The sequence below is a fragment of the Saimiri boliviensis genome, chromosome 2 (assembly GCF_048565385.1).
Source record: "Saimiri boliviensis isolate mSaiBol1 chromosome 2, mSaiBol1.pri, whole genome shotgun sequence".
Classification (NCBI taxonomy): domain Eukaryota; kingdom Metazoa; phylum Chordata; class Mammalia; order Primates; family Cebidae; genus Saimiri; species Saimiri boliviensis.
This window is the reverse complement of record NC_133450.1, coordinates 14,940,214-14,960,974: the sequence shown is the minus strand read 5'-3', so window position 1 is coordinate 14,960,974 and position 20,761 is coordinate 14,940,214. Positions and strand designations below refer to the sequence as shown.

General features: G+C 49.5%; 1 protein-coding gene across 7 annotated transcripts in view; it reads right to left on the bottom strand.

Moving 5' to 3' along the window:
* Window positions 1-1,513: 1,513 nt before the first annotated feature.
* The window catches only part of DAPK2 (death associated protein kinase 2), a 123,412-nt gene continuing 104,164 nt past the window's right edge, over window positions 1,514-20,761 (bottom strand). For 5 of the 7 annotated variants that reach the window (XM_039469256.2, XM_039469255.2, XM_039469257.2 and 2 more), the window contains 3 exons: window positions 20,566-20,718; window positions 19,442-19,487; window positions 6,922-18,058 (listed from right to left, as the gene is read on the bottom strand). In XM_039469256.2, the coding sequence (XP_039325190.1) occupies window positions 17,450-18,058; window positions 19,442-19,487; window positions 20,566-20,718 (808 nt within the window). In that variant the 3' untranslated portion in view covers window positions 6,922-17,449. The other 2 variants (XM_039469258.2, XM_039469259.2) reach the window with 1 other exon arrangement.

The following is a 20,761-nucleotide window of genomic DNA, read 5'->3' as shown; positions in this document are numbered from 1 at the left end:
GGTTCCCTGACTGCCTTGCAGCCTGTGGGGGTGGGCAGCTGAGATGCCCCCATCCAAGGGCAGTGCCCTTTGCTGTGAAAGACGGGCAGAAGCAAGCATGTCAATTTCTTCCATTTCCAAGAACGAAGGATGAGGCAGGCAATAGTAAAGAATAGATGAGACTTGTTAACAATGAGGCAAAACGAATGGTCCATCCTCTCCCAAAAGGTCCACCACAGTTTATCAGCTGAATCAGTGAGCACTGTTACTAAGGGCCAGAAAGTCTGGGCTTTTGTCAGATATTTTCACAAATTCATTGTGTGACACACTAGTCACTTCCTCTCTCTGGCATGTTTCCTCTTCAGTGAAACATAGTGGTTGGGCTAGACAAGCTGTAAAAGGCTAACTCTGGTCATGACTGGGTTTGTCGAAGGTCTTCACTGCTCTTCTTCCTAGCAGGAGGGCAGCCCTCCCCTTACCAGAACATGCCTGTTCCAGAACATGCCCCTCTGATTTATGTAACCAGCCATAGCCAAGAGCCCCTCACAGGCCCAGGACGCCTTCCCACAGTCAGCAGTTCCTGGCCTCTGTTATCCTCCCAGGGTGGAGAGAGGCACAGGGATGTTTCTGCCTGAGATCTGGGGAAGCCCAAGAAGTCCAGGTCAGCTGCTAAGCTTTCTGCAACCAGCTTGAGGGCTTACTCCATTTTTGGCTGGATGCTTTTCTGAAACTTGCCTTGCTGTTCCTGTGGGGCCATTTTGCTCTGGACCTATCAACTGGTTGCTGACAAAGGGAACTGGGATCTCTTTCCCCAGCATCCTTTACTTTTTTTTTTTTTAGATGGAGTCTTGCTCTGTCACCAGGCTGGAGTGCAGTGGCATGATCTCAGCTCACTGCAACCTCCATCTCCCGGGTTTAAGCAATTCTCCTGCCTCAGTCTCCCAAGTAGCTGGGATTACAGGTGCCGTGCTACCACACCTGGCTAATTTTATATTTTTTAGTAGAGATGGAGTTTCATCATGTTGGCCATGATGGTCTCGATCTCTTGATCTTGTGATCTGCCCACCTCGGCCTCCCAAAGTGCTGGGATTACAGGATGAGCCACAGCACCCACCCTACCCTTTTAATATTTTCCCCTCTCTCTCCTTCCCGGCTCACTTCCTCAGGTCAGTTTCCTCACCTTCCAAAACTTCTCTCCTTTCCTTTCAACCTCTTCCTGTGTACGTTCCCAACCTCCTGGCCTTGCCCTGACTATTTCTGACTTCCATGGGTCGTCTCTTGAGTTCTGGTCAGCAATGCTGTTCTTTTGGCCTGAAAAGCAGAGCCCACATTTCGATGCCATTGAGTGAGCTTCCCTTGCCCTTTTCACCGGAGCAGCCAGATCATCCATCTCTTTTTCCTCTCCCTTCTCCCTGTGGCTTCTTCTTTGCCCTTCTCTGCCCACATTGTTAGGAATTCTCCTGGCCCCATCTTGCCTGTAGTTGGCAGGTGTCTATTTTGCTAGGGCCACCATAACAAAGTACCACAGACTGGGTGGCTTAAAAGACAGAAGTTTATTTTCTTACAATTTTGGAGGCCAGAGTCTAAGATGGAGGTGTCAGTAGGGCTGGTTTCCTCTGAGGCCCCCCTCCTTGGTTTGTTGATGGCTATTCCCCCTCCCTACTCCTGGGCGTTCATGCGGTCTTTCCTGCGTGTCCTAATCTCCCCTTCTTATAAGGACACCAGTTATATTGCATTGGGCCCCACCCCAGTGAGCTCATTTTAATTGCCTCTCTAGAGACCCCATCTCCAAATACAGTGATATTCCGTGGTACTGAGGGTTGAGACTTCAACATAAGAGCTGTGGGGAGACTCACTCAGCCCCTAACAGCAGGAGTGGTGGCAGTGGTGGCAGAGGGAGCACAGGAATGCTCATCTTCGGCAATTTTTTTTTTTATTTTTTAATACAGTCTCACTCCATCACCCAGGCTGGAGTGCAGTGGCGTGATGTCGACACACTGCAGCCTCGACCTTCTGGGCTCAAGCAGTGCTCCCACCTCAGCCCCTGGAGTAGCTGGGATGCCAGGTGCCTATAAACCATACGCGGCCAATAGTTTGTATTTTTTGTAGAGACTGGGTTTTGCCCTGTTGCCTAGGCTGGTCTCCAACTCCGAACTCAAGCGATTCCCCTGCCTCGGACTCCCAAAGTGCAGGGATTACAGGCGTGAGCCACCATGCCCAGTCACTGGGTGGATTCTTTTGGACTGGACACCTTCCCGTTAGGGAAGCAAGGAGGAGGCAGACCCACTGCAGGCCTGTGGGGATGGTTCAGTAGGACTTTCTGAGATTCTGCCCACTGAGCACCCCACTGGGTGCCCCTCCAGAATCACAGGCACACCAGCTCAAGGAAACCAGATGGGGGTAGCCCTAAAAGAAGCCAAGCCTCAGGCAAACCAGAAGTTTAATAAAAATGAGCAAAATTACAACATGGCAGGCCAGCAGTGGGCTGCTTTAGAAGGTCTGATGTGTTGGTCAGCCTGACATCCTGCTCCCACGGTTCTGGAAGGTCACAGGATTGGTTCCTCACACACAACGTTCACTTTCCTCAATCACCCTGTTCCCACTGGGGAAGACTCTGTCTTCCTGGTGTAATTTTTGGCCAGGCTGGTTCTGAACCCCCTCACCCTGTGAGGAAGACTGCCTAGGTCTGACCTTCACCCCATGATGATGATGGTGTCCTTTATATTATTTCCCTAAGTCCATACCCCTACCCCAGGGTCTGAGGATGGCAGGCAGAGGAAAACCCATTTTATGGAGAATTAAGAGCTTTGGGAATACCCGAGCCTCCTTCATAGGAGACAGCCACAGCTCCCAGGGTCTCCGGGCTCGCCTGCAAGCTCTTCTGAATTCTGTGGGTCCGTCTCTCTTGCGAAGTGCTCAGGATGCCCAGGTGCTGACGATGTGCTGGGTCCACAAGTCTGCACAGAAGGGAGCCCCACTGGGCCCAGACCTCCCTGGCAGCCATTGCAGGCCGGGCCAGTTAGGAGGTGCTGCTCCTCCTCCGCGGGTGGAGGGCTTTCCTCCGGGCGATGTCCTCCTCCGTGTCACTCTCACAGTTCCTCTGGAGGAAAAAAATGAGAAAGAGGTCCAGGGCAGGAGGATCATGAGATGCCAGGAATGGGGCTGTGCTGGGCAACCTGAGTTGATTCACCCGGGCCAGGGGCCTGCAAGCCAGGGAGGTGAGTGGTAAAAGCAAGCCTGTTGCTACAGTCGGGTTGGGGGAGGGGAGGGACCTGAAAAACTGCCTCGAGGAAGGACACTCCCAAGAGGAAGGACAGCAGCAGGGCCTCTAAGGGAAACCAGACATCAGGAGAGGCCAAATTATAATAAAGAAAATTACATCTAGTGCCCCTTGTGGCTACCACATAATCAGGGCTACTTGGCTGGGTGGTCTGTGGCTGCTAGGTCTCCTGAGCTCGGCTGGAGAGACTGGAGGATGGGCGTGAGCCACAGGGTCGTCCCCATGCTCTGGCAGCCACCATCCTGTGCCCCTTCTTCTTTGATGGGCTGCACCTTCAGCTGTCTCGCCATGCAGTTTTTCCGGGGAAATGACTTCTGAGCTCCATTTTTATGAAAGAGGAAATGAGTATAAAGTACTGTCTGTCAGCTCCTACATGACAAACCAGAGCTGAGGCAGCCACCCCGAGGCCATCATGCCTTTTCTTCCAAGTCATGATGACTTAATGTAATTATTAAAATTATTAAAAGAAATACTAATCCACAATGACTCCAGTCCTAAAATATCTATTGTCGGATGTTTAATTCCAATACCTCCTAAACAAAAGGACCTATCACACTATTCTTTTTTGTTTTTTTTTTGAGATGGAGTTTCGCTCTTGTTGCCCAGGCTGGAGTGCAGTGGCGGAATCTCGGCTCACCACAACCTTTTCCTTCCGGGTTCAAGTGAGCCTCTTGCCTCAGCCTCCCAAGTAGCTGGGATTACAGGCATGCGCCACCACACCCAGCTAATTTTGTATTTTTAGTAGAGACAGGGTTTCTTCGTGTTGGTCAGGCTGGTTTTGAACTCCCAACCTCAGGTCGTCTGCCCACCTCGGCCTCCCAAAGGGCTAGAACTACAGGCATGAACCACCATGCCCAGCCCTTCTTTTTTTTTTTTTTTTTTTAAAGGAAAGTCCCTTTGGGAAAACTGTATAACGGATGTCTGGGACCCAACCCTTTTTCACTTCTAGGATGAAGCTTTCAGCTGATGGTGCTTGCTATTTGAGTAAAAAGATTACTATTTAAGAATATGTGTACAATAACAAAAGTTTGGAAATTGACATTCTTTTTGGCCAGACACAATGGCTCACACCTGTAATCCCAGCACTTTGGGAGGCCAAGGCAGGTAGATCACCTGAGGTCAGGGGTTCAAGACCAGCCTGGCCAACATGCCAAAACCCCATCTCTACTAAAAATATAAAAGTTAGCTGGACATAGTGGTGCAGGCCTGTAATCTCAGCTAGTTGGGAGGCTGAGGCAGGAGAATTGCTTGAACCCAGGAGGTGGAGGTTGCAGTGAGCTGAGATCATGCCACTGCACTCTAGCCTGGGGGACAGAGCGAGACTCTGTCTTAAAAAAAAAAATTGGCATTCTTCTCAATTACTCTGGTCTTCTCCCTACAGATTGCATCTGTCAGGGAAGTAGGGCCAGGGGCTCAGCCTGCAAGGCATGCCCGACATCTGCCACTCAGCCTCCCAGGGTCTTTCCCCTTCCTCCAGCCTAACCTAGCTGGAAATCCAAGGTCAAGAACAACTTTAGCCAAATACATCCTAGACCAAGCCCGCCTATAACAATAAAAATAACTCAAGCTCTGCTGAATGGCAACTTTTTAGCATGAGTCAGAGCCAGACAGTAAAAAAAAAAAGCTGGGTAAAGTCTGCTTGTCATTATCAGGGATTCTCAGAGGGCAAGCAGTCCGATTCCCTTTATAGAAGATGAAGAAAGCGGCCAGAGCAGGCACCGGGCTTGGCCAAAGCCACACAGTTGTTTGGAGCCTCTGGGGCCATAAATCCTCAAGTCCTGGCAAGAGCTCAAGTTGAAAGAGAAGACCCCAGGCTGTCTGGAGGGAGTGTGGACAGCAGGGCTGTGCTGGGTCCAGCCATGTACCGTGAGACTGCCCAGCTCTCTTAGGCAGCCACCTCCCAATGCCTCCCTGAGCAGGCGTCCCCTTCTGTCCTGACCTGTGCCATCCCAGACACTCCTGAGCACCCTATGCTATATTCCATGAGTAGGGGGAGGGTCCTACAAACTGCATTTTAAAGTGTACAGAAGGATTTTATTTTTTTAGTTTTTAAATTTAATTTTCTTTAGAGTTAGGATTGTGCTCTGTTGCCCAGGCTGCAGTGTAGTGTAGTTCACTGTAACCTTGAACTCCTGGGCTGAAGCGATCCTTCCACCTCAGCTCTCTGAGTAGGTGCATGTCGCCGCACCTGGATTTTTTTTTTTTTTTTTTTTTTTTTTTTTTTTTTTGGTAGAATCAGGGTCTTACTATGTTGCCCAGGCCGGTCCTTAACTCCTGGCCTCAAGTGATCCTTCCGCCTCAGCCACCCAAGTTGCTGGAATTATAGGCATGAACCACTACTGCTGGCCTGTAGGAGGGTTTTAAACAACAACAATAATTGCTAACACTTATTGAGCACATGCCAAGCTTTAAGAATACATCATTATTTGGGCCGGGCGCGGTGGCTCAAGCCTGTAATCCCAGCACTTTGGGAGGCCGAGGCGGGTGGATCACGAGGTCGAGAGATCGAGACCATCCTGGTCAACATGGTGAAACCCTGTCTCTACTAAAAATACAAAAAATCAGCTGGGCATGGTGGCATATGCCTGTAATCCCAGCTACTCAGGAGGCTGAGGCAGGAGAATTGCCTGAACCCAGGAGGCGGAGGTTGCAGTGAGCCGAGATCGCGCCATTGCACTCCAGCCTGGGTAACAAGAGCGAAACTCCGTCTCAAAAAAAAAAAAAAAAAAAAAAAAAAAGAATACATCATTATTTAATCTTTAGGAACTATTAATAGCCCTATTTTACAAATGAAGAAATCTCAGCACAGAGAGGTTAAGTAATTTCCTCAAGGTCACACAGTAAGTGGCAGATTTGAATCCTGGTAGTCTGACTCCAGAGCCCACTCTCTTCACCACTACATTCTATTATAAGCTACGGCTTTTATAAGTGCACAGAATTGCAATAAAGTAATCAAATATAAGATATTGTCTAAATATGATGATGGTAATCTGAAGCAAAGCAGAAATGGAAATATGGAAAAAGAATGTAAAGCTCCCATTCTAAAGCAAATTTTGGGTTGTCAGAAATACACCTTAGGTTGTCTGTGGTCAGCCGGCAGCAGCAGTCCCTCTGAAGGCCCACCAGGAAAGGATGGGAGATCCTCCAGGAGCTCATGCCGCCACATTGGTGCTCCCCTCCCGGCACCACCCAGAGGTCCCCAGAACTCATTCCTCTGAAGATCACACTTCAGCCTTCAGAGAAGTGAAGGACAGGGCCAGCAGAACTGGCTGGTAGCAATGAGCACCTGCCTTGCAAGGGGAAAGGGAACTCACCCATCCCTGAACTCCAGGCTACCCCAGAATTCCGCCCAAGAAGAGGGCACACATTTACCCACCAGGTCCTCATTCGGCCTCAGGTGCACCTTCTTCATCAGTGAGCGGGTGAGGTGGTTGCATAAGGACACGATGCTGAAGGAGAGCTGAGGGAGAGGCAAAGGAAAGGAATGGCCAGGTGAGAACATGCACGGACACCCTGGAGAGCCAGAAACCCCACCCAGGGGCCACCCCACACCTGGACACACCTTCCACCGCCTGCGGGCATATTGCTTCTTGAAGTTCTCCAGATTGATCACAGACTCCCTGCGCACCATGGCTTGCTGGTTGTCCACTGGCTGGGAGACAAAGCAGAGCATAGCAGCTGACGCTGGGCTTCAGACAGCAGCCACCCTCCTCAGCACAGAAACCCCAACCACATGCCCACCGCCCTTGGCTTGATCCTGGCATTTCCCCGCTAGGCAGGGCACACAGTGGGACCGTCACAGTAACAGCAACAGCTACAGATGTCTCAGCTGTTCAAGAGATGCCTCTCGGCTATTATCACCACAGCCAGACACACACACACAGCCTTGGTTGGAGGCGCAGCCGCTCCTGAAGGGGAGCAGCAGGAGGGGGCTCCAAGCACACATCACTTTGGGGAGAGGGTCATTTTACAGCAGTCTGGGATGCCCCCTGGGCACCGGGATGATTCTGGGGTTAGCAAAACAAATGCCTTGTTGGTAGACAGGGAATTCACACTCCATTAAAAAATAAACAGAAGGAAATAAGGGCTTCGATGAAAGTCAAGAGACGATAGGATGTTTAGCTGCCTTTCACAGCCTGGCAGTCAAAGCTCAGTTTAAATCTTGACTTCTCCAAGAAGTCTGGCATGGCTTCTCTGAGCCTCAGTTTTCCCATCTGTAGTATTGTGATAATAATGTCACAGCACTGTTAAGAATTAAATCATCATGGGCTGGGCGCGGTGGCTCACGCCTGTAATCCCAGCTCTTTGGGAGGCCAAGGCGGGTGGATCACAAGGTCAAGAGATCGAGACCATCCTGGTCAACGTGGTGAAACCCCGTCTCTACTTAAAATACAAAAAAATTAGCTGGGCATGGTGGCGCGTGCCTATAATCCCAGCTACTCAGGAGGCTGAGGCAGGAGAATTGCCTGAACCCAGGAGGCGGAGGTTGAGGTGAGCCGAGATCGTGCCATTGCACTCCAGCCTGGGTAACAAGAGCGAAACTCCGTCTCAAAAAAAAAAAAAAAAAAAAAAAAAGAATTAAATGATCATGCATATATAAAGTGCTTAGCCCAGACCACTCAACACATAGTAACAAGTCATTGTGAGTTCTCCTGCCTTCTCCATTCCCTCTTCAATGTCCTTATTTTGTAAAATAAGATTTTCTGAAATCAAGGGATATGTTTCAGGGGTTCTGTGAACACAATGTGCTATATCCATACAAAGGAATATTAGTCAGAAATGTTATTCATTAAAAAATTTAGTCTTTTTTTTGAGACGGACAGTTTCGCTCTTGTCACCCAGGCTGGAGTGCAGTGGCATGATCTCAGCTCACTACAACCTCTGCCTCCTGGGTTCAAGTGATTCTCTTGCTTCAACCTCCTGAGTAGCTCAGATTACAGGTGCCTGCCACTACGCCTGGCTAATTTGTTGTATTTTTAGTAGAGACAGGGTTTCACCATGTTGGGTAGGCTGGTCTTGAACCCCCGACCTCATGATCTGCCCGCCTCGGCCTCCCAAAGTGCTGGGATTATGGGTGTGAGCCACTTCGACTGGCCTGAGTCCATTTTACAACACAGATGAACCTTAAAAACATGTTAAATGAAAAAAAAAAAACAGACACAAAAGGCTACCTGTTGTATGATTCAATTTATACACACAACCTTGTGAATATACTAAAAACCGCTGAATTGTACATTTTAAAATGGTGAATTTTACAGTATATAAATTAAAACTCAATTTTTAAAATTTAGTTTATATGTACAGACATGCATTTCTTCGGAGGAGAGTCGATAGCTTTCATCGATTCTCAGAGGCCCTGTGACCTCAAGATAATGAACTGCCCAGAATGATTCTGAAGGTCCTCGAAGCCCTGTTTTTCTCCCTGCTCTGACAGCCTTCCTGCCACAATGCCTCATTGGGCAGCTGGTGAATGCTAAGCGAGGGAGCCTGTTGATTCCCAAGCGTGGGTCTTGTCTCCTAACCATGCTCCGGACATGCCTCCACTCTTTATTTTTCATCATGGTGTCAGGCACTGGAAGGAAGCCAGTGCACACTGCCAGCCACACTGCTCTGAAGCTGGCACTCTCTGGCAGGAGATCCATCCCCTGGCAGCCCTTGCTGCTCATCCCCCTGGAAAGCCTTCAGGTATTTCAAAGCCCAATTCAGGCATGACCTCCTCTGAGACAAATTCCAGAAAATAATGTCTCCCTCCCTGACATGACCAAAGCATATGTGTGTTTCTTTATTAAGTCCAGCAACTCTCAGTCAGCCTTGCAGAGGAATCATCCTACTCCTGGAAAATGACTTGAGAGCACAGACTTTCTTCATGTCTATGTCAATGCCCTGCCCCACTCTCCTCCCAACCTGGAACCTACGACACTGGGTGCTTCACAGGTGTATGGTTGTTTCCCTGAGCTGATGGAGAGACAAGTTGAAATGAAATTCCAGGACCTGGGACCTACTCACTCCCACTGCTGAGGGGCTCAGGTCACCTGGTCAGCCCAGCCACACCATCTTGAAAGGGTGTCAGGGCACAAAGGCTCCCCATGGCTTTGCCCAGGAGTCAGCAGGAGGCAGAGCTCCAGGGCCAGGCGATGGGGTGACCCCGAGCTGGAGGGGGAGGGAGTGCATGCAACCTGGAAGTGGATGGGAGATGAAGAAATCGGGGGCTCTTCAGCCTCCGAAACTGAAGCACAGTGGTTTGGGCCAGAGTGCAGAAGGAAAGAGAGAAGGGGAAGGAGAAAGACAGGGAATGGGAAGAGAAGAGAAAAGGATGAGGCTGCTGGAGGCACCACCAGGCCATGTCCGGCCCTCTAGACCCTGTCTTTAACTGCCTGTCACCCGCTCTGTGCACCTGCAAGCCCAGCCCTGGGTCTAGTTCCACCTGGAAGGGAGGCACAAAAGTGGGTGGAGGGCGGCCAATCTGTGCTGAAGACTGACTTTTCCCTTCTCCAAGCCTTCCAGTGGCTTCCCTGAGCTCTCCATACATCCCCATGAGCTCATGGAGACCCCCAAGGCCTGCACGGTCTGCACCCTCCGCCCTGATTTTCTGCCTCTCTCTTTCCTGTCCATTGGGCTCCCATCGCACAGGTCCACTTGCTAGTCTGTGAATCCAAAGTGTCCGGGACTTTGCCCCCGTTTGTTTATATTCACTTCATCACTTTGTTCAAGTCTTTGCTCTCAAAGGTTATCTCCTCAGGGAAACCTTCCTTGACCACCCTATATAAAGTAGCAACCCAACTGCCTCCATGGCTCACCATGCCTGTGCACTCAGTCTTCATTACACGTGGTGCTACCTGATATTCTGTTCTGTATTTATGCATATTCACTCCTCAGTATCCATGGAGGATTGGTTCTAGGACAGCCGCAGATAGCAAAAGCCATAGATGCTCAAGTTCGTTATTATAAAATGGTATGGTATTTGCAGATAACCTACACACACCGTCCCCTAATGCTTTAAATCATCTCTACTTATAATTGCAAATACAATGTAAATGCTATCTAAATAGCTGTCACACTGTATTATTTGTATTATTATTGTACTGTCATTTTAATTGTTGTTTACTTTTTTGAATATTTTTTATCTGTGGTTGGTTGAATCTCGGGATGTGGACCTTTCGGGTAGGGAGGGCTGACTGCTTGTTTTTTATTAGTCCTCTCTCCCTCACACCTACAAGCTCCTAGAATCTCCTCCCCAAGGTGATAGCACCTTCCCCAGCCCATCAACCATTTCTTACTCTAGCTTCACTAATGTCTGCAATTCCCTTGGGCATGAATGACTTTTGAGCCTAACTCTTGGAGGGTCCTTGCGCCTCACAAGGAGAGTAGACTCTGGGGGAGAAGAGATTTCTTTTTGTCTACTTACTGATTGGTACCCTCGCCCAGGGGAGGAATAGCTAAACCCATGCAGGTGTGGGGAATCTTGTTAATGAGAATCCTACCCTCCTCCTGGCCCAGCAGTGCCAGCCACTGAGAAGAGGGGCCCAGCTAAAAATGTCAAGTGAGAACAGTCCCAGAGGCTATTAATGGGAGGTGATGCAATTCTTTCAAGGGCCCTGTTTATAGCTATACACAACAGCACCACCCCTGAGGTGGCAGCTACGGGGCTATCAATCTGTCAGGATGGCCTTCCCTAATCAATGGGCCTTCCTGGTTGCTAAGAGGCCCACCAAACGCTGATGCTGTCATCTCGGCCTGGAAAGACGTAAATTCTGCAGCAGAGATGAAAATACGGCAGCAAAATTGTTCCAGAGGGACTGAGGCATAAACACTTTTGATTAAACTGGGGATGTGAGGGGGAGATGGAACTGTGTCCTGCCTTCTCCTCACCCACCCCTCTCTGCAAACAGAAAGTGCCCACCTTGTGGTCCATCCGTGATGCCAGGGAGCCTTGGGCAATTCCAACCAGGCTCCTAGGAGTGTATTTGGTGTCTTGGAAAAATGTCCGAAAGAGAAGCAAGAAGACAGAAAACTGGTGTAGTCAACTTTTGTTTATGCAGCTGCAATTGCCTTTGAAAAAGTCCAGTGGGGTGTGCTAAGTCGGTACCAACATCCACAGGCAAGGGCAGGAAGCAGCAGCCGCTGCTAAGGCATGAAAAAGGAATCCTGACTTTACAGAGGAGGCTCTCTCCATCCCCATCCCCAACCCCCAACACAGTGATTTGCTCTAGACACTAGGCCTCTGTTAGGAACCGCAAGCAGATTGCACTTCCAACCCCCATCTGTGCCATCATCTAACCAGCCCCTTACTCCAGTGAAAGCCAGGGTACCCTCACCCACTTCTCTCCTGCCCAGGACCCCTCACCCCTGCCTTTCCCTCAAAGGAGTTCTGTAGGTGGCACCCCTCCACCCCTCCCTTTGCTGGCTGTTTTGATGGCTGAAGCCTGGGCTCTGCTGCCTTCACCCCCCTGTTTTCCCAGGAAAGGAGCACATGGGGCTTGTGGGAGGCTTGAGTCTCTGCCTCCTCCTGAGTGGGAGGGGAAGCTGCAGAAAGGCTGTGAGCTTGCAGGCTGTCCCCTTCAGTGAACAAGCCAGTGGAGGCAGAAATGTCCCTTTGCTTGCTTGGTCTGGTCTTGCTTTTCTGGGTTAGGTCTCCACATGGATATACTCATTTTTTTATTCTTCTTCTATGGGACTGTCAGTTTTCTGAGCAATTTTTTGTCCCCAGGAAAAGCTTCAAAAGTTTTTTCTCTCCTACTGTGATAAAACCTGAGACTTGAGAGACGTAGCAACCAAATGCCACATGTGGACTGTTTGGATCCTGATTTGAACAAACCAGCTGTAATGAGACACTGTTGGGAGTGGTGGGGCATGTGAGTATGGAATGGGAATCCAGATGAGATGAAGGAATTATTGCGAATTTTGTCAGGTATGATAATGGCATGGGGTTATATTAAAAAGAAAGTTCTGGCTGGGTGCAGTGGCTCATGCTCGTAATCCCAGCACTTTGAGAGGCTGAGGTGGGCGGATCACCTGAGGTCAGGATTTCGAGACTAGCCTGGCCAACATGGTGAAACCCTGTCTCTAGTAAAAATACAAAAATTAGCTGGGCATGGTGGTGGGAGCCTGTAATCTCAGGTATTGAGACACTGAGGCAGGAGAATTTCTTGAATCTGGGAGGTGGAGGTTGCAGTGAGCCGAGATCGCACCATTGCACCACAGCCTGGGCAACAAGAGTGAAACTCCGTCTCAAAAAAAAAAAAAAAAAAAAAAAATTAGCAGAGATTTATGCTGAAGAATTTATAAGCTAAGTAAGTCTGATGTTTGCTGTAAAATGTGTGGCATTGGGTTGCTATGTTTCTCACGTCTTTTGGGTTTTATAACAGTAGGAGAGGAAGAACCTTTGAAGCTTTTCCTGGGGACAAAAAATTGCTCCGAAGAAAAGTAAGGGGGAGATGAATGAAAGAGAACCAGCAGGACTCAATTCCTGCTGGAGTGGGGTCACAGGTCCTGGAATCCACTATCCCATTCCTTATACTTTTGAGCAAGTTTTGACAATTTTCCTGCTGAGGGGACCGTACAAAAAGTTAAAAACCCTCTTTTAAATCTCTATAATCTTCCTCTCTTTAATCTCCATTCAACAGTTCCAAGTTCCCAACCCCAATCTGGACTCATCCCCATCCTTCCATATTTTACTCATGCCTTCCTCAAGGGACACAGCTTGGGGTTTGGGGACAGCATCTCTGGGAAGGCCTCTGTTCTCTGCCACCATCCTACCCTTTCTCAATCAGAATTCCTCTCTCCTTTGATTTCTAGGAGATGAGGAAGCTCTATTTTATCACTCACCACAGCTTTTCCTATCTCCCAGTTGGCTGAGTCCCAATCTGCCCCAGACACTGAGTCTTTCATTCAAGGTTGTCTTGTCCTTGTCTGTCACCTCCCCTTGAGCCAGAGCACAATCAGTGTTTGTTCAATGCCACTGGACCCTTCTGCAATGTGAACATGCCCACCTTGGGGTCAAGAATTTCACAGACTAAGAAAAAAAGGTATCCGGTTCCACAGACATTTACAGAAGGTTGACAGTAGGGGTGACAGCTGGGCACACAGCCACCTCCAGCATGGGCTGCGCTGCCTGTGCTGCCTGACGGAGTGAGGGGGGAAGCCACCACCTTTATGATCACCTTCAGGGGAGGGGAAGGGGACCATGGGGGAGACTCCAGCTCCTCCTGACATTATTCCTCTGCTCCATCCCTTCACTGCCAGACTCCCACAGCTGCAGAATCATCCATTACCAAACCATCGCCCCACCTTCTGACACAGTCAGGCAGTGCTAGGCTGTAAGCACCTGCCTCAGAGCAGGAATAGGCAGCTGCCTTCCCCAAGAGCCGGCTTGCCAGCTTCCTTGGGAATCGTTATTCAAGGAGATGTCAAACACTCACTTTCTCCTCCCACACAGCCCAGGATGGTGTTTAAACAGAGCACAGAAGCCAACCTTTAATTTGTAGTGTGAGCTGGGTGCAATGGTTCATACCTGTAATCCCAGCACTTTGGGAGGCAGAGGTGGGTGGATCACCTGAGGTCAGGAGTTCGAGACCAGCCTGACCAATATGGTGAAACCCCATCTCTATTAACAATACAAAAATTAGCTGGGCATGGTGGTGGGCGGCTGTACTCTGTCGCCCAGGCTGGAGTACAGGCTGGAGTGGAGTGCCTTGATCTCGGCTCACTGCAACCTCTGCCTTCTGGGTTCAAGAGATTCTCCTGCCTCAGCCTCCTGAGTATCCCAAGTAGCTGGGACTACAGGCACCCACCACCATACCCAGCTAATTTTTATAACTTTAGTAGAGACGGGGTTTCACCATGTTGGCCAGGCTGGTCTCACACTCCTGACCTCAAGTGATCCACCCACCTCGGCCTCCCAAAGTGCTGGGATTACAGGCGTGAGCCACTGGCGCCGGCCGGCATTCTGTTTTGACCTTCGCTAAAGAGCTTCCCCTGCATTGCTCCGTCGGTGGCTTCCTCTCCTTAGAAACCTGGCTGTGTTAAGGTCAAGTTTTATTAATATGGCCAAATGGACATTTAATATTTGCAGTGTCTCAGCACCAAACAAGTATACAATGTCCTGTGACGAGGCAGGTAAGACTGTAGAGAGACTGTAGACAGGTCATTTGAACCAATTCTCTTGGGTAGGATGTGGGAAACAGAGCTTTTGCCATCTTCCATTGGCTCCAAGGTGCACATGTTTGGATCTCTAAAGTCAGGATGATGGTATCATATTCTTACTGTTGGCCTGGAGTGAAGGCAGATGCTCTGGGAGAGGACAGTACTATTTCTGCCACCCAGAGCCACCCAGCCTCAGACTGCCGGACATCATACTCTCTGCTTGATGTTGTTTTGGATCATACTGATTGTGCAAATTCAGAAAGCAAACCTGCATGAATACTACCAGTCTGGGACTCCTGTTCCCAGAGGAGGATTTTTCACCCCCACTTAGTGTCAGGTTTAAGACACACAGGTTTCCTTGCTTCCCTTTTCTGCATGGTGACTTTACTTCTCACCCTCTCACTGAGGGCATCGTAGCTTTACTTGGTGGGGGTAGGGAGAGGTTCCTATTGGACTTCCCATCTCGGGCTTTTTTCCTTAGTGGTCCATAAACTAATGATGCCTCTTATCACCATGGTTTCTCATATCTGATGAAGAAAGCTTCTGTTACAAATATTATGTATGATATTTGAAATGATCCTTCATGCAAATAGAAAAGGAGACAGGATTTTGAAGAAATGGTTTCCATGAGATCAAACTTTCATGTCTTGTCCTAAACCACTTCCTGCCTGAGCTGTTCACGGGGCATTTCCTCACCAGCATCTGGAACCCACTGACTTCCCATGACTTTTGGGGTAAGGGCAGAGATCTTCCACATGGCCACAGGCCTGCTGGTCCTGCCTGTTCTCCGGTCATTCACACTGTATTCCTATTCTCTCCCCTTCAGCTTCCCGTCCTCGCATTCTCAGCCTTCCACACTGCCTCTCATCACAGAGCCCTGGCATGATGGTTCTGCTGGGAAACTTCTCTCTCCCTGGTTGCCTTAGCTGATCTCTGTTCCAGTGTCACTGCCTCAGGATGCTTCAGGACGCTTCCCCCGATGACGTCAGACCCCCATGGCAGGCTGCTGCAGCGCTGCGTGCTTCTCTCCCAGCATGCACACAAGTTGCAGCTCTACATTTGTGTGATTCGATGTTCAAATCCTTCGCTGGACTGAGTACTCTGTGAAGGCAGGAATCAGGCCTGTTTTTACTCAACATTGTATTGCCAGAGTCAAGCCAGGCACCTGGAAGTTGGTTGGTGCCTAAGTATTATTTGTAAATGGATGGATGAATCCAGGTGTGAGCTGCCCTCCCAAGCAGGGAGTAAACCTCCGTCTCCCGGTGCAGCCAGGGGAAGCAGAAAGAGCAACAGACTTGTCATCAGAAGGCCTCTACTTTTGCTATAATGATGTAACCTTGGGAAAATCCCATCTGCTGTTTCCTCATCTCTAAATTGGGAATATCATTTAGTCTGCCTCTGTGACAGGGATGTTTTGTGAGGCCTTGAAGACACTTTGAACTATACAAGCTATGCCCCACTCACAGGTTCCTAGCTCAGCACTGGGCTCATATGCCATGCTCTGTTGATATGAATGAGCTGGTTGACTTGCTCCTCCTCCAGAGAAAGGGAGATGAGATCTTATAATCCTTGGAGAAGGGTGCTCAAAGCTTTGGGTCATGAAAGGACCACGTGGCCTTGAGCTTCTCCATGTTTACATTCACCCTTTTCAAAAATTCTCATGGAATTTCTTAGGCCTTCAAGGCCCAATGGCCTAGGTACTTAAGAAAAGGACCCTCCTGCTGAGGACCTTCTGGTATTTATTCCCAACCCAAAATTGGGGCTGTTAGCTAGAAGAGGGGAAAGGGTGGAGAATGGGAAGACTCCTTCTTTCCTTCTCTCCTGCTTGCAGGCAGATCTTCAGACAGAGACAGGGCTGGGTAGGGACAATGACTGTGCCTTCTGGGACAGAGCTCCTAGGACAATCATCTGCCAGTATATGCATCCCACTTACACCTGGCAGAATGCATGAAGTTGCTTACTTTGCCTCTGGGACCTGGACTTTAATATTAAGATACATATTTACAGCAAAGCCTTACTACTTTCTCCCATATACCTCATCTTAGAGATGGGCATGCTGGGTTTCTCTTTCATCTGTATTGATTGATCATATCATTTTCCCTCTCTGAGTCAATTTTCTCATCAGTTACATGGAAATGATAATAATACCACCCACCTTCCTATCTCATTGAGTTCTATTTTTTTTTTTTTTTTTTTTTTTTTTTTTTGAGAGTGAGTCTTGCTCTATAGCCCAGGCTGGAGTACAATGGCACCATTTCGGCTGCCTGCAACCTCTGCCTCCTAGGTTCAAGCAATTCTCCTGCCTCAGCCTCCCGAGTAGCTGGGATTACAGGCACCTGCCATCATGCCCGGCTAACTTTTGCATTTTTAGTAGAGATGGGGTTTCACCTTGCTGGCCAGGCTGGTCTTGAACCCTTGACCTCAAGTGATCTGCCCGCCTTGGTCTCCCAAAGTGCTGGGATTACAGGCTTGAGCCACCACGCCCGGCCTCACTGAGTTCTTTTAAGGATCAAGTGAGGTTATTTGTCAGACATAATGTGCTCAGTAAATGAAAAATCAATGCAAATGGAAGGTAATATTATTTTCTGTATGCATTTTAAATCCCTGCTTCTATAGCAGGAGAACACCATGCTGACTTAGTTATTTGCAGTTAACTCAAATATTACCCAAGATCTACAAGCCATAAGGTATGTAGGCAGAAAGTGAGATGTGAACAAATCCTTCATCACAAATCAATTCTCAAGCATCTCCCTAGGGCCAGCCATCTTTCCTCTAGAGAAGGGGACCCTGAAGGGTACTCACTCTCTAATTGTTTTAACAGCTTGGCTGCCCTGCCAGCACCCTCCCAGAAAACCAGAGTGGTAAGGGGAGGTGCAGAATGAATAATGAATTGGCACCTCAGTGATTCAGGATTCTGTGGAGGGGGTGGAAGGCTATACTACAGACTTACACCCCTGCAGGATAATTCTAGCTAGATGCTGCAGCAGGGCGGATGAGAACATGCTTCCGCAAACCTCTTGGGATGCATTACTGACTGGACTCTGGCGCTCAGAGCTTCCAGCCAGCCAGAACTTCCCCGGTACATGATCTGCTGAGCAGCTCTGATAGGGATTCACTGGTGTCCTGGTGTAATGTGGAGCCCAGGCCCTTGGAGCTCCCACTCTCCAGCTGGAAGCTGCCCACCAGCTCCTGGATCCACTGCAGGTCTGCGGAGAACTCCTGCCTCAGAGCCTCAAACTGGGCCTCCACCTGGTCCAGTTTCCTGGCCACGCTTCCAAGGTTGGACCCCGTGGCCTGGATGTCTTCTCGCAGCAGCTTCTTCAATGACTCTACCTTGCGGAACTCATACCTGAGCTGGGACAGGTTGTGCCGGGCACTCTCACTCTCCTCTCGGTACCAAGCTTCCTTCTCATTGAAGATGGAGACCAGGGCCTCCACATCATCCTGGATGGTATCATGGGCCTCCACCAGGGCACGGCATCCCAGGTCCACCCGGGCCACGTCTTCCAACACACAGGCAAAACGCTCAAAGTTGACATAGGTGTTGTTGGGAGGCATGCTTGAGTGGCATTTGAGAGTGTACTCTCTCAGGCGCTTGGTCTTCAGCTGGGTGGGCTCTGTCTTGCGCTGTTCAGGGGCTCTGACTTCTCCTTTTGACTGGTGGGTGTTCAGACAGAAGAATCAGAGTGTTAATTTGTTGCCTGCCCCAGAAGGCAGTCCGAGGGGCAGGCAGAAGGCACACATGTGGCCTCTGGTGTTCACTGCATGCGTCAGGCCACGGGAAGAACCAGGGTGGGATGAGCACCCCCACAGACCATAAGTGAGGTCGAGGAGTATGGGGTGCTGCCTGCATGCTCATTCAGGGCAGAGGGGTCCATGGCCATTAGAGATGGTTCCACACACATAGCATTTAACAGGTGCTCACACAGACAAGCAGGCTGCAGCCAGGACTCTGCAGGCATCTGTGCAGGGCTGGAGCGTGCAAGGCCAGGGCTCACACAGCAGGGCTGAGTAGCATCTCTCCTTTGGGGCTCCTTGGGCCTTCCCCTTCCTTCAACGAGCAGATGAAGCTGAGCAGATGAAGCTGACCTTCTCCCAGACTACTCCAGCCCTCCCTATTCTGTCTTCCACAGGCCTCACCTTCTCTTTTTATTTGATTATTATTTTTTAGAGAGATGGGGTATAGGCATGTTGCTGAGGTTGGTCTTGAACTTCTCATCCTCCTGTTGCCTTGGCCTCCCAAAGTGCTGGGATTACAGGCATGAGCCATTGTGCCCAACCTGCCTCACCCTCTCTTATCTCTACCTTTCTTATGGTCATTTCATCCTTGCTGGCCTTCTCACTTAACAGTTAAGGGGATGTCTGGTGACGTCCCTGGGTGTGCATAGCTAGCCTGAATCCTGCCGAGTCCCACCCTCTCAAAGTGCTCTTTACACCAGACGCAAAACCCTCTGGAAAACCAGCAGCTGGAAGCCAGACTGCAAGGCGAGTTAGGCAGGAATCCATCTTTTTGCCCCGACTCTCCCCAGAGGGAAAAGAACTGCCCTAACAGTGGCTGTCTCTCTTCCCCACCAGACCTCCGTCTCAGGCCCCATTCCTCAGGGCCTGAGGAACTGGGTGGCTGATTTAAGTGTCATCTTTGACTCAGAGCCCCAAAATCCGAAAGGAGGAGGCCTGGTCACATTGCGGTTTTCAATTGTCACTGATCTCTCTACACCTGGGGAATCCTGATTTCCACTTGGAGAAGGGACAGTGACATACTCTTCAACAAATAATAATGTGTAAGGTGGCCCCAAAGAAAAAGCATTTCAGCTGAGGTTTATGAGGGTTTCGTTTCATAAGTTACCTGAATATGAGAGACACAAACTTAAAATAGCAAGCAAATAAACCGATTTGAACAAGCCCAGGCCCTCTGGGGCCCCTGGCTAGCTTTCATCTGTGCCCAGACCTTCAAGCAAAGGTCTCTCCAGTGGACCCTCTGCATCTGGCTACCCAGGCCAGGGACCCTTTGCCCATTGGAACTCATGACTGTGCCCTTACCGTGATCCAGGGGTGTCTCAGAGCCTCTTGGATTGTGAGCCGTTTCCTGCAAAGAGGTTTGAGAAATAGTGATCCATCAGGACAGAAGCTGGGAGCAACCATCTCCGTTCTTACTCTTTAGACCAACATTTTGGCATTATCTGGCCACTGTCATCAAACCAGTGGAATGGAGGATACAGAGATGAATGGGAACTGGCTGCATATCCTGCACTCTAGGGGAAGGAAGTGGTCCAGGCAGATCCCTCAACAGAGTGGCCTTGTTACCTAAACCCATACCTTCAGTCCCAAAGCTGAAAGGTCTAAGAAGATTCGTAAATGTGCTAAATGAGCTTCCAGAATCCTCCAAAAGCCAGCTCCCCATTGCTAAACCCATGGTCTCTGCTTTTCTGTTTGCCTTCTGGATCCTTTCTCTGCCTTTCGCTGCTCTGTACCCAGGTCAGTGACTCTCCCTAACACTGCTCTTAGACAGGAAAATCAGGGACCTTGCACTCCAGACAACCCTATTCTGGCCCTCTCTGAAGTCTGTGGGATGGAGAGGACATGGTGTTCTACTCTGTGGATCTTTCTTCCTGTCCCATCCAAGGCATGCTCTGGGCACCCAGCACCCTGCAATTCCCTGCCTACCTCCTATTTGGCCCCATTGCCATGGGGCTCACCCTGGCCCCTGAAGAAGGGATAAAGTTAGCATGTCTTGCACCCTCCCACGGAAGTGATCTCTCCAAGCCCACCTGCTCCCACTCCCAACCTGAACTGGCTTGAAAACCCTGCCATTTAACCTTTTCAAATCTGAAATCCAGGTGCCTTTGGGACAGACTTTACAAAGTAATGAGCCCTAAAGAAACCCGGGCTGACTTCCAGCACACACACACACACACACACACACAAACACACACACACAAACACGCATTATTTACATTTCAGCAGGAGAAGAAAGCAGAAAGACTTGAGCAAACAAGACAAATGCCACATCTTGGCTAGGCCACACTTCCCAGCACCTGCCCAGATTAGACTACAACAGTGCAGATGACAGCTATGTCAAAGCTGGGACACACTGACAGGTCTTTGAGAGAGGCGACAGGAAGCCATCAGTACCTGAGAAACCAGTGGCTTCTCTGTCCTCTTACCGGGTCTCTTTAACCAGAAGTTTCCGAATGAAGTCCTTGGCCAGCTCGCTCGTCTGGCTGAAGAATTCCTCATCAAAGTCGTAACTCACTGCTGTGATATTTGCCAATGTTTCCTGCTTTGTGTCTCCCAGGAAAGGGGACGCTCCACTTAGGCTGAAAACAACAGAGGAAACCACGTAAGGGAAAGTAGATGGAA